Below are 14896 nucleotides of genomic sequence, written 5' to 3'. Positions count from 1 at the left end.
GGAAACTGGACAGGTACATGTCAACGTATGAGATTAGATCACTCCCTAACACCATACACAAAAATAAACTCAAAATGGATTAAAGACCTAAATGTAAGGCCAGAAACTATCAAACTCTTAGAAGAAAACATAGGCAGAACACTCTATGACATAAATCACAGAAAGATCCTTTTTGACCCACCTCCTAGAGAAATGGAAATAAAAACAAAAATAAACATATGGGATCTAATGAAACGTCATAGCTTATGCATAGCAAAGGAAACCATAAACAAGACCAAAAGACAACCCTCAGAATGGGAGAAAATATTTGCAAATGAAGCAACTGACAAAGGATTAATCTCCAAAATTTACAAGCAGCTCGTGCAGCTCAATAACAAAAAAAAAACAAAAAACCCAATCCAAAAATGGGCAGAAAACATAAATAGACATTTCTCCAAAGAAGATATACAGACTGCCAAGAAATACATGAAAGAATGCTCAACATCATTAATCATTAGAGAAATGAAAATCAAAACTACAGTGAGATATAATCTCACACCAGTCAGAATGGCCATGATCAAAAAATCTAGAAACAATAAATGCTGGAGAGGGTGTGGAGAAAAGGGAACCCTCTTGCACTGTTGGTGGGAATGTGAATTGGTACAGCCACTATGGAGAACTGTATGGAGGTTCCTTAAAAACCTACAAATAGAACCACCATATGACCCAGCAATCCCTCTGCTGGGCATATACCCTGAGACAACCATAATTCAAAAAGATTCATGTACCAAAATGTTCATTGCAGCTCTATTTACAATAGCCAGGACATGGAAGCAACCTAATTGTCCATCATCGGATGAATGCATAAAGGAGATGTGGCACATATATACAGTGGAATATTACTTAGCCATAAAAAGAAATGAAATTGAGCTATTTTTAATGAGGTGGATGGACCTAGAGTCTGTCATACAGAGTGAAGTAAGTCAGAAAGAGAAAGACAAATACCGTATGCTAACACATATATATGGAATTTAAGAAAAAAAACTGTCATGAAGAACCTAGGGGTAAGACAGGAATAAAGACACAGACCTACTAGAGAATGGACTTGAGGATATTGGTAGGGGGAAGGGTAAGCCGTGACAAAGTGAGAGAGTAGCATGGACATATGTACACTACCAAATGTAAAATAGACAGCTAGAGGGAAGCAGTCGGATAGCACAGGGAAAACAGCTCGGTGCTTTGTGACCACCTAGAGGGGTGGGATAGGGAGGGTGGGAGGGAGGGAGACGCAAGAGGGATGAAATATGGGAACATATTTATATGTATAACTGATTCACTTTGGTATAAAGCAGAAACTAACACATTGTAAAGCAATTATACTGCAATAAAGATGAAAAAAAAAAAAAGAACACTTGAACAATTTGTTTTTGTTATTTTTTTGATGTTTTAGTTTAAATTTTATTTCCTGCCCCCAAACATCCATTTAGCACCCCCCAGGAGAAGGAAAAGGGGATGTGACTAGCAATAGAGAGAAACTTTCTTCATAACAATGGCCATGGCAAGCTTAGGCACTTTGGGTGAAATCTCTATGGGAAGTACTGGTAGAGGGATAAAAGCCAAACTGACACAAAAGTATTGCTTGGTGTGCATTTCCAGGCTCTGCCTTCTTTCTCATCTCTTGGTGTCAGGCAGAGGAAGAGGAGAAAAAGTTAAACTTTTCTTATAAACTGGCAGAATAAGCTTATAATATCCTCTCACTATCTCTGCATAGGTTCTAGTCTCTGCAGCACTACATAAGCCTTGCCCAAAGTAATGAACAGTTGAAAGTCAAATGTAATACTTCACCAAACAACTTAAAAATGCTTGCACCCTGGAAGGGATTAAGTTGCAGAGAACACAAATGGACCCAGAGCAACTTTTGCCAAAAGAGAATATTGCATTAAATGTACAGCCATAGCTCTTTTCCATATGAAGAAACAGTCAGAAGGATAAAAGAACTTGGTCAAAATCACACAGGTAAGTAGGACAGAATCTGGTCTGTCTGTCGGAAGGGTTGTGTTCTTTAACAACCAGGCTAGCTTTTCTCAAATCTGATTCATGCATAGAATAACTAAACACCTCTGTTTGCCTTGAATATTCCCTGTTTATACGTATGCCTGCTGCAGTTTCTCATACTGCCCACTTTGACTCCCCAAAGCAACTGAGAATACACAATAATTTGGTCATTCTATCCATGGACCACTGTGGTGGGACTGCCCAGGAAGCTTATTAAAAGTGCAGCTTCCTGAGCTCTACTCCACATCTAGATAAGTTTTCTTAGGGTTGGCCCAAGAATCCAGGTACAAGTCTTTTTAAGTGCTTTTGTGGAACCCCACAGGTGAGTCTCTCGCTCTCGTAGTTAACAAACCATTTATTCTGCCTCCCCCAGATGCCCAGCCAGGTCCTATTAAGGTAGAAGTTCCCCCACCACATCAGAGGGATGCTCCCAGCCAAGTAATCTCTGGAGCCTTGAAGAGTCTGAATGGTCTCATGCTGGCCCACCTGCTCCTCCACAGCATTCCCCTTCACATTTTACATTCTACCACTCCCAAAGGCAGTCTGCTCCAATGGGGCCTGACTTCGTGTGTCCTAACGTGCATCCGCTGATTCAAGCAGTTTAGGAATAGAAGGTGCTGTGGTTTTCAACCAGGGTGGCCCAACCTCTAAAATGGTAGTCGAAGCAGTCTCTACCTCCTGGGCACATCGCCTCTGCAACAGCCCCAGTAAACGAATGTCCCATCTTTGCTTTTTCAAGGTCGGCAACAGGGAGTCCCCTCCTAATGAAGGTTCTCTCTCATTGCCGCACTATCAAAGGCTGCCCCAAATGTTCCTTCCCGTGAACCTGATCAGGCTAAGGGCAGAGTTGTTTCTTTCCGTCTCTGAGTCGGACCAAATCGTCTTAGAAACACCTCTTCACACTGTTGACCATGTTTTTCATGAGAGCTGCTGCTGAGTATTTATCTCATCCTTTCATAGTAGAGAGAGAGAGGATTCTAATGAATTTTACTTCCAGGGGAGAGGGGAGTGTTATGATTATGGTGTCATTTTGTATTATGTCCTTTTGTCATGAATTTCTTTTCAATTTCATGTTAAAATGGGCCCACCATTCCCACTTTGTGAGGTCATTCAGCACCCTCATTTCGCATCTTTAACATCTCTCTCAGTATCACTTGGAAATGTTTGAAATGGCATGAGCTTGTCCTCACATTCCTATCAGCTTTAAATCCGGAGTCCCCAAATGAACCTAACCATTGAGCCGAACACCTCTGCACTACCTGTGTAACACTGGGTAGGCCCCTTAAGCTCTTGGTTTTTTTAAGTCCTCAGTTGTAACACTGTGAGGGTGCTATGAATTTATATTTGGGGCAGGACAAGGTTGAGAAGAGTGTGTCTTTGCTTTTATTCTTCCAAACTGGAATGTCTTCCCTCTCTTCCTCGTGGGTCCAAATCTCACTTGTCCTTCAGGCCCACTGCCAAGGAGCCTTCCCTGATTCCCCAGGCCACACAAATCTCTACCTCTTAGGGTCAGTGCCATACAACCTAGCTGTCTCTTACGTTAATCTTGCTTCTCAAGCCAATCTCACAATGTGGGTCTCTCTTGCCCTCCTGGGGCCCCTGGGGATTGGCTAGCCCACCGGCACACCCCAAATGCAGTGTCTACTAGACTAGGGCATGGGTGGGAAGGCCCAGGTGTGAGGGGCCAGGCAGAGTACCTCAGCCTCCACTCTGCTCTCCTCCACAAAACTGTCCCTCCTCCTGAAGCCTGCCCTGCAAGTCACAGGTTCCTTATATGACCTCACTGGGTAGTGATGCCCTCACAGGCCTTCTGACAGTTTGCATGGCAGGGTAACTATGCAAACGTGCTGTCCTCAGAGAAACTTCCCTACACTGGAGGGAACTTCTTTCCCTGGAGAAAGTTCTCCACCAGATATCAATCTCTTTGTTTGTCTGAGAGAGAATATCTGACCAGATCTTCTATATTTACTATAACCTGTTCACTGTTCCCTGGGAGGGCAGTGCAGCAGGTACACTGAGACCGGGCACCTGTACAAGACGCGTGGTGTACACACAACCTCCCCTGGCTGCCACATGTTCCTGTGGGGCTTGCCCACCACATACACCTGAGCACTTTCCCAGCTGTAAGTAATACCAGTGACCTGGGACACTTTCAGTGCCCCACAGTGCTCACTGCTGAGGACAAGTGAAAGGTCATCCCTGGACAAGTGTGCAGGAAGTTTCTGAGCTTTATAAATGTAGCCTTCCCCTTTGGGCTACAGGATGCTTCCATTCAGACCCTTTCCTGATTGGCCTCTTAGCAAAAGACAAGTGCATTTTTGTTGGCAAATGGTAAATGGAGCAGTTTGAGGAAGAGGGCCATTCTTGAACCGCACCTTCAAACGCAGACACCTCTGTGCTATCACGTAGGTGTCTATATCAGTCCCCTCAGACACATCCCATAGTGAGTTGCTGAGTACTAGGGGAGAGGGTGATGCCGTATTGATGGGAAGACCGGAAGAACCAAGGGGGGTGATGAAGTGCTAATGAGACTGGAGGGCTGAGGAGATGGTGTCCCAGGAGGCTGGGTTCATGTGAGCCTAGACTTGGTACCCAGAACCCGGTTCTGAGTCTCCTGATCACTCTGCCTCAGTATTTGGCCTTGTTCTAATCTACATAAAAGTATCAGAGGGCTAGAGTTCAGTGTGGTTGCAACAGGCAGTATACATGGGGCCCAAGAGGGGTTGCCAAGGTGGGCGGGGTTCTTAACCAATTTATATTAGATTATTTTTTTCCAAAACTTGAAGGACACTTCCATTAAAGCCTCAGAAGTGACAGACTGCAAGAAATGTTTTCTCTGTTGTGGAAGGGAGAGATGGAGAGGATCATGATTGCCATTATTTTCGGGTTCTACTGTTTTCCCTGGAAACAGTGAAGAGACTTCCTCATCTGCTGCAGCCCTAGGCTCTAGGGATTGCTTTTGCAGCCAATGTCCCTTCTCTTGGGACCAATAGAGGTGATGGGCCAAGGCTGTGTTTTCGATGTCAAGTAGATTAAAGGCCTTCAGCCAGAAACTGGGAGAGACATGAGAGAGGGAAATTCTGGCAGGAGACTGTGCACAGCAGAAGTGACTGATCAGTTCTGATTTTCTTTGCTGTAGCAGTGGCTCCCGTTTCTCATCCTACACCTGGTCACTACCATGTCCTGTACCGCGGGTGTGGAGAAACGCAGTTGGACCGGCATGGGGAGACATACTGCCTGGTTGGTGGCTACCGGGCCTACGGGGATGTTCCTTTGGCCACGCCAGCAAAGGTGGAAGCAGAGAAGCCAGTCCCCAGACGTGCTCCCAAGAGAAAGCACTCTCCGGAAATGCCGAACGAAGACCTGGGTTGCTCCAGACCCAAAATCCGGCGATTGTAACATGGTGCCAGGAGTTGGACCCCACAGAATCTTGCAGGTGAGCCATCCTGAAGAGAGGGCAATGGTTTAACTGCCTAAGGCAGCGAATGCCTCTTCCTGCACTGACCCCACCCACACACCCACTGCCACAGATTAGAACCTGCGTCGTTCTGTCTGAGCCTTCCCCAGCCAGGAGCCTCCTTCTACACTAAACGGCCATAAGCCAGGAGCCTCAGAAACTGAGGTTTGTAATGAGAGCCTGCCCTGAACATCCCAGGGCTGAAGCTGGCCTGGAAGAAAACCTGACGTTCCTCTGCTCAATCCTCAGGGGCCCCTTTGTGAGCTGAAGTAAGCAACGTCTATGCTCTTCGAGCCAAGGAGGATGCAGGAGCAGAGACAGGGTGCAGAGAAGCCTTAGCAGTCTACAACATGGGATCCTGCCCTGAGCCTTTGTCAGCGGCCACCACCACAAACCAGGGGGGAGCTGGGATTTTTGAAATGGAAAGCAGCAGTCTGTGGCTTCCCAAAGAGCCTCCTGCCTGGGGTGTCAGGAGGCAGGATAGAGAGACCCAGGAAGACCTGCTCCCTGAAGCAAGAACAGGATGGAGAGTCAAGCAGCACACACCCTGCCCCGAGGTTCACATGCTCCTTTATTGCCAGCCCTTTCTGTCCCCAGTGGGGTCCCTTACTGCTCAATAAAATGTTTTTGTGTAACAGATTTCTAGGGTCACCAGTGCTCAGACTTAGGTCACTACCCCTGCGCTAGGCACTCCTGCCACCCGGGAAAGGTTCCAAAGGTGGAACAGCTCCAGGGGGTGCCAAGGATCAGAGCAAAACTTGAGAGGCTGGGGATGAAGGAGTTTGGGCACAGCCCCTAAAGCATCTCAGTGGTTGAGCTTCTGTGAGAAGGCACATCCCCAGTGTGTGTGTGTGTGTGTGTGTGTGTGTGCGTGTGTGTGTGTGTGTGTGTGTGTGTGTGTGTGTATGTGTGTGTGTTGAGGGGAGGGGGTCCCTAGAGGAGGCAGCTGGGGGAGGGCCTGAGGCTGGAAATGGGGAATGGCGTGCGGCCTTTGAGCATGCACAAGCACTTAGCCCTTGAGGTTTCTGGGAAAGCTAGAGCCACAAGGGCCACAAGATAAGACAAGTGTAGCAGCAGAACCCAGGTGCCAGGTCTTCCTCAGAACCTATACTTCTCCACGAGGCCGGGCCTTCCACGCTGAGGTAGGAGGGATCCTGGCCAGAAGGTCAGCCAGCAGCTCTGGGAGGAAGGTTGCTGCGGTGGGGGCTCTGCTGCCATGGAAACGACTTCATTTCCTTCCACTCAAATAGCCTGCTGACTGGCTTCCTGCTCTGTTGAGTAAAAGGGTCGCTGACTCTCCCCAGAAGGTTGTTCAGTTCACATCCCAAAAGTCCCTCTATTCAGGCCCTGGGGAGGTGTAGAGACTCCTGAGGGCGCTCTTTCCTGAGGTTGGGTGACAGAAGTGGGGGAGGTTCCTGATAGTTCCCAGGTGCTGGTTGAAGTGCCCAGAGAATGGTCATGCAGGTTGGGGAGTCAAGTAGGTGGAGAGAGAAGGTCGGGGGCAGAGGGCCCCTTCCTGAATCCAGAGCTCACAAGGTTACCCCCCCATTTCCAGAAACTCTCTCTTCCCCCACACCAGCCCCCATGGCCCAGTACCGGGAAACCGGGAGCCCAGAGCACTTGTGGCCACAGAGACACTCGCACGCAGCCCTCGGGGTGGGCGGGGCCGGCTGCAGGCAGATGGGGACGAGGTGTGCTCCCGGGAGGCCTCGGGCTGAAGGTGGCCCTCTGAGAGAAGCACCCCAGCTTGGACAGGAAGGTTAGAGGTGGGGAGAGCAACCTAGGGCGCCCCCTCGGAGCAGTGGGAGTGGGAAGAGGGGCGGGGGCGGAGGGAACCCGCGATGGGAGGCGAGTGGGCTGTCAGCAGAGGCCAGCTTAGCCCGCGGGAGCTGCCTCTGAGCAGGGGACGGGAGGGCAGTGCCGCCCTGTGGCTGCCCGGCTTCGCGGATCGCGGCTCTCCGCACACGGGTCGCTGGGTCCTGTGCCTCTGTATCCCCTCCCTCACCCCGCCCCCCTCGCGAGGCCGCGCCGCTGGGTGGCCTGAGTCCACGGGCAGAACCCCATCGCCCGCCCCTCTCAGTCCCGCCTCTGCCCGCCTGCCTGGCCCTGCGCAGCTTGCGGCCCGGGGAAGGTCTCCGCGCACTCAGCCAGCGGCCTCTGCTGTGTCTGCTGCTGCGGCCCGTAACCCGTGCAGACCACGCCGGGCACCTCCGGCACCCCAAGTCCGCGGGAGCGCACGCGGGCCCTGATGCGAGACTTCCTGCTTGTGGACGGGTGGCTGCAGCGTGTGCGGGCTGCTGGGGGCCGGTGGGGGCCTAGCCTGGCCCTGGGCAGGGGAGGGGGTCCGGAGCATGCAGAGCTAGTGGGGAGGCTCCCTCACACCACCCCTGGATGTCCTGTCCATCATCTACAGATGCCCTTCCGCTTCTCTGTCATCCCCTCCCTGGTGGGAACCCCTCAGCCCAGGCCGCAGCTGCTCCTAGTATAGTCTGTGTGACAGTGTGAGGTGGGGACCCCCAGGCTGGCCCAGGCCAGGCAATGTGTCCTGCCTGATCCCAAGACCTAAGGAGCCCACCCGTTTGCCTTGACCTCCCTCCAGCCACAACAAGATGCCCCTGGTCCTGAGGCAGTTTTATCACAACGGGCTACAGTATGTTAATCTGCGCAATTTCAGCCATGGCCAGACCAGCTTGGACAGGCTGAACGATGGTCTCGGAGGTGCCCAGGTACCAAAGGGACACACAATGTGCCACCATGGCTGCTGGGGAATGTGGGGCCCTTTGGGGGCCTCAGAGACCACAGGTTAGTCACATTGGAATTAAGTTACCATAGTGACCTAGAAAGTGTCATGCCATGGATGCTGGGGGCTACAGGGGTCACAGTGAGCCAGCCTGACGGGCATCCAAGTACCACAGAGAAAGCAACACATTACATATGACTTCCGGGCACAGTGAGTGCTGTGCCAGCTGAGCCCCAAGGAGTTCCAAAGCCCAAACTAAGCCCTGGCCTTCCCTCAGTTCTGGTCAGCCTACGTCCCATGCCAGACCCACGAACGGGATGCTGTGCGCCTCACCCTGGAGCAAATTCACCTCATCCGCCTCATGTGTGCCTCCTATTCTGAGCTGGAGCTTGTGACCTCAGTTAAAGGTAGAAGGGGGACTTCCCTGGTAATCCAGAGGTTAAGACTCCACGCTTCCACTGCAGGGGGCTCGGGTTTGATCCCCAATGGGGGAACTAAGAGCCCTCATGCTGTGCGGCACAGCCAAAAAAACAAACAAAAAAAGGTAAACAGACTGGTGGTGGTAGGTGTTAGGGACTTCAGTAAGCTTCCCCTGCCTCTGAAAATGATCATCTGACCTACCTGCCCCCAGCTCTCAACAATGCCCGGAAGTGGGCTTGCCTCATTGGTGTGGAGGACGGCCACTCACTGGACAGTAGCCTCTCCATCTTGCGTACCTTCTGTGCGCTGGGTGTGTGCTACATGACACTCACCCACACCTGCAACATGCCCTGGTGAACACAGTGCAGGAGGTAAGGGCCCAGTGAGGCAGGGATCTGCCCAAGATCACGCTGGGGCCCAAAGCAAGTTTACCCCTGGGATCCGGCCCTGAACCTGGGTGGGGAGGGGAATGGAGGTTTGCAGAACAAGACTGAATCCCCAGAAGGGCCCTCCTACTACCAGGCACAACCCAGTTTTGGTCCCTCCTCTTGCACCAGGGAGTTGCAGGTGTAGACGGTTCGACAGAACCTCTTTCTAGGCTCTTGTAGCCAAGTCACGGCCACCAGTCAGACTGCCTCCTGGGCATCCTGCAGGACGCAGAGCTCAGCAAAGGGTATCCACCCCTTCTCCAGCAATGTCAGTCGGCTGACCGGCTTTGGCGAGGTAAGAACCCAGGTTCCATACCCTGCCCCACATGAATGTACAGCCCCACCTATTCCCTACAGATAAATGCACACAAGATAAATGCAGCCCTGATGCCCTCTCCCCGTCCTGTCCCTGCAGAAGGTGGTGGCAGAAATGAACCGCCTGGGCATGATGGTGAACTTGTCCCATGTCTCAGATGCTGTGGCACAGCGAGCCCTAGAAGTGTCACAGGCACCTGCCATCTTCTCCCACTCAGCTGCCCGGGGTATGTGCAAGAATACTCGGAATGTTCCTGATGATATCCTGCAGCTTCTGGTGAGAGACTGCCCTGGCCCTCAAAGCTAAAGCAAGAGATTCAAACCAGGAGCCCTTGAACCTGAGCCTCTTCTTCTTCAATTTCCTCAAACCCCAGGTTAAATATCTTCTGCCCCCAAAACCCATGGTCCACAGCCCCTGAACTCTTGAGCCCTAGATGGGGGTCTAGGTGGTAAGATACGCCTCCAAACCCGGAAACCCAGGGCCAAGACACCACCCAGACCAGGGCTGCGGCTCCTCCATTCACACAAACCCAGAGAGGAGACGACTCTGACCTCAAAGCCAGGGCTGAACACCTTCCTCACAGGGACCGAGAGAGTGAACAGGCAGGTGGCTGTGCTGGGGGCCAAGTTGACGGTCCACTGGTTCGCCCCTGCAGAAGAAGAACGGTGGCATCGTGATGGTGTCCTTGTCCGTGTGGGTGCTGCAGTGCAACTCGTTAGCCAACGTGTCTACTGTGGCAAGTGAGCCTCACCCTGGGCTCTCTGAAAACTCTGATTTGGAGCTGAAGCTGGGTCCAAATTTGGGGAGGACTTCAGAAGAGCCCCAGTGGTTTGACCCACCTGTTGGCAATAGGTACAGCTCCCAAAAACCCAATAATGGACGGTACACAGCACCTTGGTGCCTTGTGGAACTGGAGCCACAGAATCAAAACTGCGATACTGATGGGTATCAGGGAGGCTGTCAGACACTGCTTTATGTCAGAAACAGAAAGAAAATATCCACTATCAGAACTGTTGTTTGACTGACTTTTTTTCACATCTTTCTGACAAAATTCGTGAAGTTGTGAGTACCACAAGCATCATTACACTTCTGTTCAAGATGTAATCTCTGGCTCACAATCATTGTTTAGCTTTTGTATATTATATATGGTATAATACAGACGTTGCAGTACACGAAGGTCTGTATTAGTCTGGTTGGGCTGTTATAGTGAAATGCTATAGACTGAATGACTTAAACAGCAGAATTTTATTTTCTCACAGTTCTGGAGGGTGGAAGTCCAAGATTAAGGTATTGAATACCATAAGAATTGGTTTCTGGCGAGAACAATCTTCCTGGCTTGCTGATGGCTGTCTTCTTGCGGTGTCCTCACACGGCCTTTCCTCTATGAGCAGAGGGAGAGAGATCTCTGGAATCTATTCCTCTTCTTATAAGGACACCATCAGTCCCTGTCAGATTATTACCCCACCCTTATGACTTCATTTAACTTCAGTTACCTCCCTAAAGGACCTATCTCCTATCTTCTACAGTAAAATTGAGAGGGGCTTCAACATATAATTTTTGGGGGGACACAATTCAGTCCATAACAACATCTTAAGATAGCTTTCTCTGATTTTCAGTCTCTCACTAATACCTTCCTCTTTGTCTAGTAATTATTCAAGTTTCCTTAATTATTATTTTTTTTTAATTTTCTTACATTATCCCTTCCCTTTAAATGCTCTCTTCACTTCTTAATTGGCATTTCTTGGAAATGAAGGCACCTTTCCTCACAATGTATTGATTACTCTCCCCACTGTAACACAGCGTCTTCTCCCATGACTTTCCTGAAATGGTTCCATTTTTTTTCGTACAAGTTTAATCATCAAACCAGATGGTTTATTTTAAGTTCCCATAGGATTTTCCCTTTGGGAAACAACTGACTCCATTAAATGGTGCTTCTTTTAAAACTACCTTCCTTTATGTTTCATAGCAATCTTATGATTTCTGTTGGCATACCACCTAGCTTCTTTCTGTTCATTCTTTTTATTTTTTTTTTCAGTTGTTTCTCTCCTCACTCCTTAGCGCTAGATACTACATACAGTTGGCCTTCTTCTCATCTCTTATATACTCTCTCTCTTACTCCAGCAGCTTTGTTTACCATTAAATATATTATCTGCCAGGCACCTTCCATATGTTACCAACATCTCTCCCTCTGTCTTTGTCATTTCAGTCTTCGCTATGCTCTCTGAGCTCTCACAGGGAGATCTATTTAACACAGGAATCTCAGTGGAAAACACTAGTAAGTTATTTCTCTACTAAGTGAAGCCCTTACCCATCACATGATCCTGATCCATCTTGCAGCCACGTCATCTGGACTATGTGACCTCCAATGTCACAATAGCAGAGGACCAGATAAGAGGGACATTGGCTCCTAATGACCTCAGCTCAGAAGTGATACACTTTATTCTGCTTCTTTGCCACTGGCCACAACTAATCAAAGGAAAACAGTCTAACTACAAAGGAGGATGAAAAATGTAGATAAGCACATAGGATATTTGATGAGCACTATCTCGAGGTGACATCACCTCCCATCAAACTTTTATTTCACAGAGAAAACACAGACTATAAAGCAAAAACACCCCTAAATAACTTTTTCTCTTTACATACAAGGATAGCTTTTCTACATAGTTTATAAATACCTATTCTCACTTCCTCAGTATCTTCCATTCATTTCCCCATCTCATTGGTATTGTTAAGGTTTTCCTCTTTAGCAATTTTATTTTGGCCCCCTCCCATTAGAAAGCTGCCCCCTTCCCTTTAAAAATTACTCTTGCTTGATGCCAAGTAATTCTCTAGCTACCTTTTCTCTCTTTCTAATTTCACAGTACAGTTTATCAAAATTTGTATTTATTCTCACTGTCTGTATTTTCTTATCTTTATGTACCTCGTGACTCACACAATTTTGCTATTTTCTTCTTACTTATCTGCACTGGAATTGCATTCACTGACATTTAATTTGTGATTAAATTGAATGAATATTGTTTGGTCATTATGTCACCTTTCAGCAATATTTGATTTTGTTGATCAAGTTTGTCACCTCAGAAAAATCTTTCACCTTAACAACAGTAACATCTTAATCTGCTACTTCTTCCTCCTGCCTCTGGACATCCTTATCTCTTTCATTGGGCACTCTCACTTTGCCCTCTCCCAAGAGATGTGTATTTCTCAGAAGCTCTCTTCTGCACTTGATAGATGGTCTCATCTACTCTTGTGATTCCAGCCACCATATATATCATAGATCTTGACCTAAAACCTACATATCTCTCTCCTGAGTCTCTTACAAACCTAACTAATTGCCAACTGAAAAACTTTGCCCAAATATAACATGGACACTTAAAATTAATTATGTGATGTTACTGAACGATTAATTTTACCTTCAGTACTTACTTCCACTATTCATCTCTCTACATCATTTATACCACCACTATTTGTACAGTTGTCCAAGTTGGATACTGGGGAAACACTGAAGACTCTGGACTCTGACAACCCTCAGAATGGGAGAAAATATTTGCAAACGAAGCAACTGACAAGGGATTAATCTCCAAAATATATAAACATAAATAAATTTGTAAAATCTATAAGCAACTCCTGCAGATCAATATCAAAAAGAAAAAAAACAACCCAATGAAAAAATGGACGGAAGACCTAAATAGACATTTCTCCAAAGATGGCCAACAAACACATGAAAAGATGCTCAACATCACTAATTATGAGAGAAATGCAAATCACAACTACAAGGAGGTATCACCTCACACCGGTCAGAATGACCATGATCAAAAAATCTACAAACAATAAATGCTGGAGAGAATGTGGAGAAAATGTAACCCTCCTACACTGTTGGTGGGAATGTAAATTGGTACAGCCACTATGGAGAACAGTATGGAGGTTCCTTAAAAAACTAAACATAGAACTACCATTGACCCAGCAATCCCACTTCTGGGCATATACCTGGAGAAAAGCATAATTCAAAAAGATGCATGCACCCTAATATTCATTGCAGCACTATTTACAATAGCCAGGACATTGAAGCAACCTAAATGTCCATCAACTGCGAAATGAATAAAGAAAATGTGACACATATATACAATGGAATATTACTCAGCCATAATAAGGAATGAAATAGTGCCATTTGCAGAGACATGGATGGACCTAGAGACTGTCATACAGAGTGAAGTAAGTCAGAAAGAGAAAAACAAATATTGTATAATATCACTTATATGTGGAATCTAGAAAAATGGTACAGATGAACTTATTTGCAAAGCAGAAATAGAGACACAGATGTAGAGAACAAACACATGGATACCAAGGGTGGGGGAAGGGGGGTGGGATAAATTTGGAGATTTGGATTGACATATATACACCACTATGTATAAAATAGATAACTAATGAGAAACTATGGTATAGCACAGGGAACTCTACTCAATGCTCTCTGGTGACCTAAATGGGTAGAAATATAAAAAAGAAGGAATATATGTATAGGTATAACTGATTCACTTTGATGTATAGCAGAAACTAACACAACATTGTAAAGCAACTATACTCTAATAAAAATTAATTTAAAAAAATAAAAAAAACTCTGGACTCTGTATAATCATCCCTCACCTTCACAATTAATTCAGTAACCAAGTACTGTCTAACCTAAATTCCTACTATCTCTCAATATTGTCTACTTTTATTCAAGCCTCTTGTCACTACTTGGTTCTGAGCTACATTTTCTCTTATTTATGGAACATAAACTGTCTCAACTTTTAACAGAATAAATCTTTTAACAGAATAAATATTTATTGAGTACCTACAACACTGGTAAATAAGGACATTGTTCACATGTAGTTTACAATGTAGTAGGGGAAATGAACTATAAAATATAACTATACCTCTCATAGGTAACTGGACAGCCAAGTTTTATAAGAACACACAGAAAGGGAATTTAATCTCTAATGGAAGTTGTGAAAAGCCAGAGATTCAATGCTTATTCTGAAACTTATATGATGAGAGTGCATTAACCAAGGATTGAATGAGTAAAGAATCATACAAATTGATGACATAACCTGGAGAAAGTTCAACATTAAGAGAAGTCTAACCCTGAAGTCTATTGAGTATTGCTGAAAATTTATGGAAGAAGGAGATGCTAAGTAAAGATAGAGAAACAAGATAAGGGTGGACTAGTAGGCAAGAGCACAGTGCTTGAAGCCTTTTCCCCAAAATTAAAGAGAAGCTATCAAAGAGCTCTAAGCTGTTGAGTGAAATTTAGGTTGCAATGCAGAGAATAAATAATACAGAAATAATACTGGAGTCAGGGAAAAAGTGAACTGGAATGTTACATCCGAGTAAGAAATGTAAAAGATATGACAATGGACATAGAGAAGAATGGACATATGTGTGTGTGTGTGTGTGTGTGTGTGTGTGTGTGTGTGTGTGTGTGTGTGTGTATAGTATAATTATGACAACTCTTAGGGATTTTTCCA

General features: G+C 46.8%; 1 protein-coding gene and 1 pseudogene across 1 annotated transcript; both read left to right on the top strand.

The window, feature by feature from the left end:
- Window positions 1-1922: 1922 nt before the first annotated feature.
- On the top strand, window positions 1923-7255 carry LOC137210099 (uncharacterized; annotated as a pseudogene).
- Window positions 7256-7332: 77 nt separating this feature from the next.
- Window positions 7333-10416, top strand: LOC137210098 (dipeptidase 2-like). Its single transcript, XM_067711707.1, has 8 exons — window positions 7333-7467; window positions 7686-7765; window positions 8091-8217; window positions 8509-8638; window positions 8863-9004; window positions 9305-9374; window positions 9495-9671; window positions 10051-10416. Exons 1-8 carry the CDS (start codon window positions 7333-7335, stop codon window positions 10414-10416), a joined length of 1227 nt encoding a protein of 408 aa, XP_067567808.1.
- Window positions 10417-14896: the final 4480 nt, after the last annotated feature.

This window comes from Pseudorca crassidens, chromosome 17, assembly GCF_039906515.1.
Source record: "Pseudorca crassidens isolate mPseCra1 chromosome 17, mPseCra1.hap1, whole genome shotgun sequence".
Taxonomy (NCBI): domain Eukaryota; kingdom Metazoa; phylum Chordata; class Mammalia; order Artiodactyla; family Delphinidae; genus Pseudorca; species Pseudorca crassidens.
Note: the sequence above shows the minus strand (reverse complement) of the source record. Positions and strands in the feature narration are given on the sequence as shown.

Coding starts and splice junctions, on each gene's coding strand:
- LOC137210098 (XM_067711707.1), top strand. CDS start 7,333: ATGGGAGGCGAGTGGGCTGTCAGCAGAGGCCAGCTTAGCCCGCGGGAG. Junction 7,766..8,090: donor GACTTCCTGCTTGTGGACGG/GTGGCTGCAGCG, acceptor ACCTCCCTCCAG/CCACAACAAGATGCCCCTGG. Junction 8,639..8,862: donor GCTTGTGACCTCAGTTAAAG/GTAGAAGGGGGA, acceptor ACCTGCCCCCAG/CTCTCAACAATGCCCGGAAG.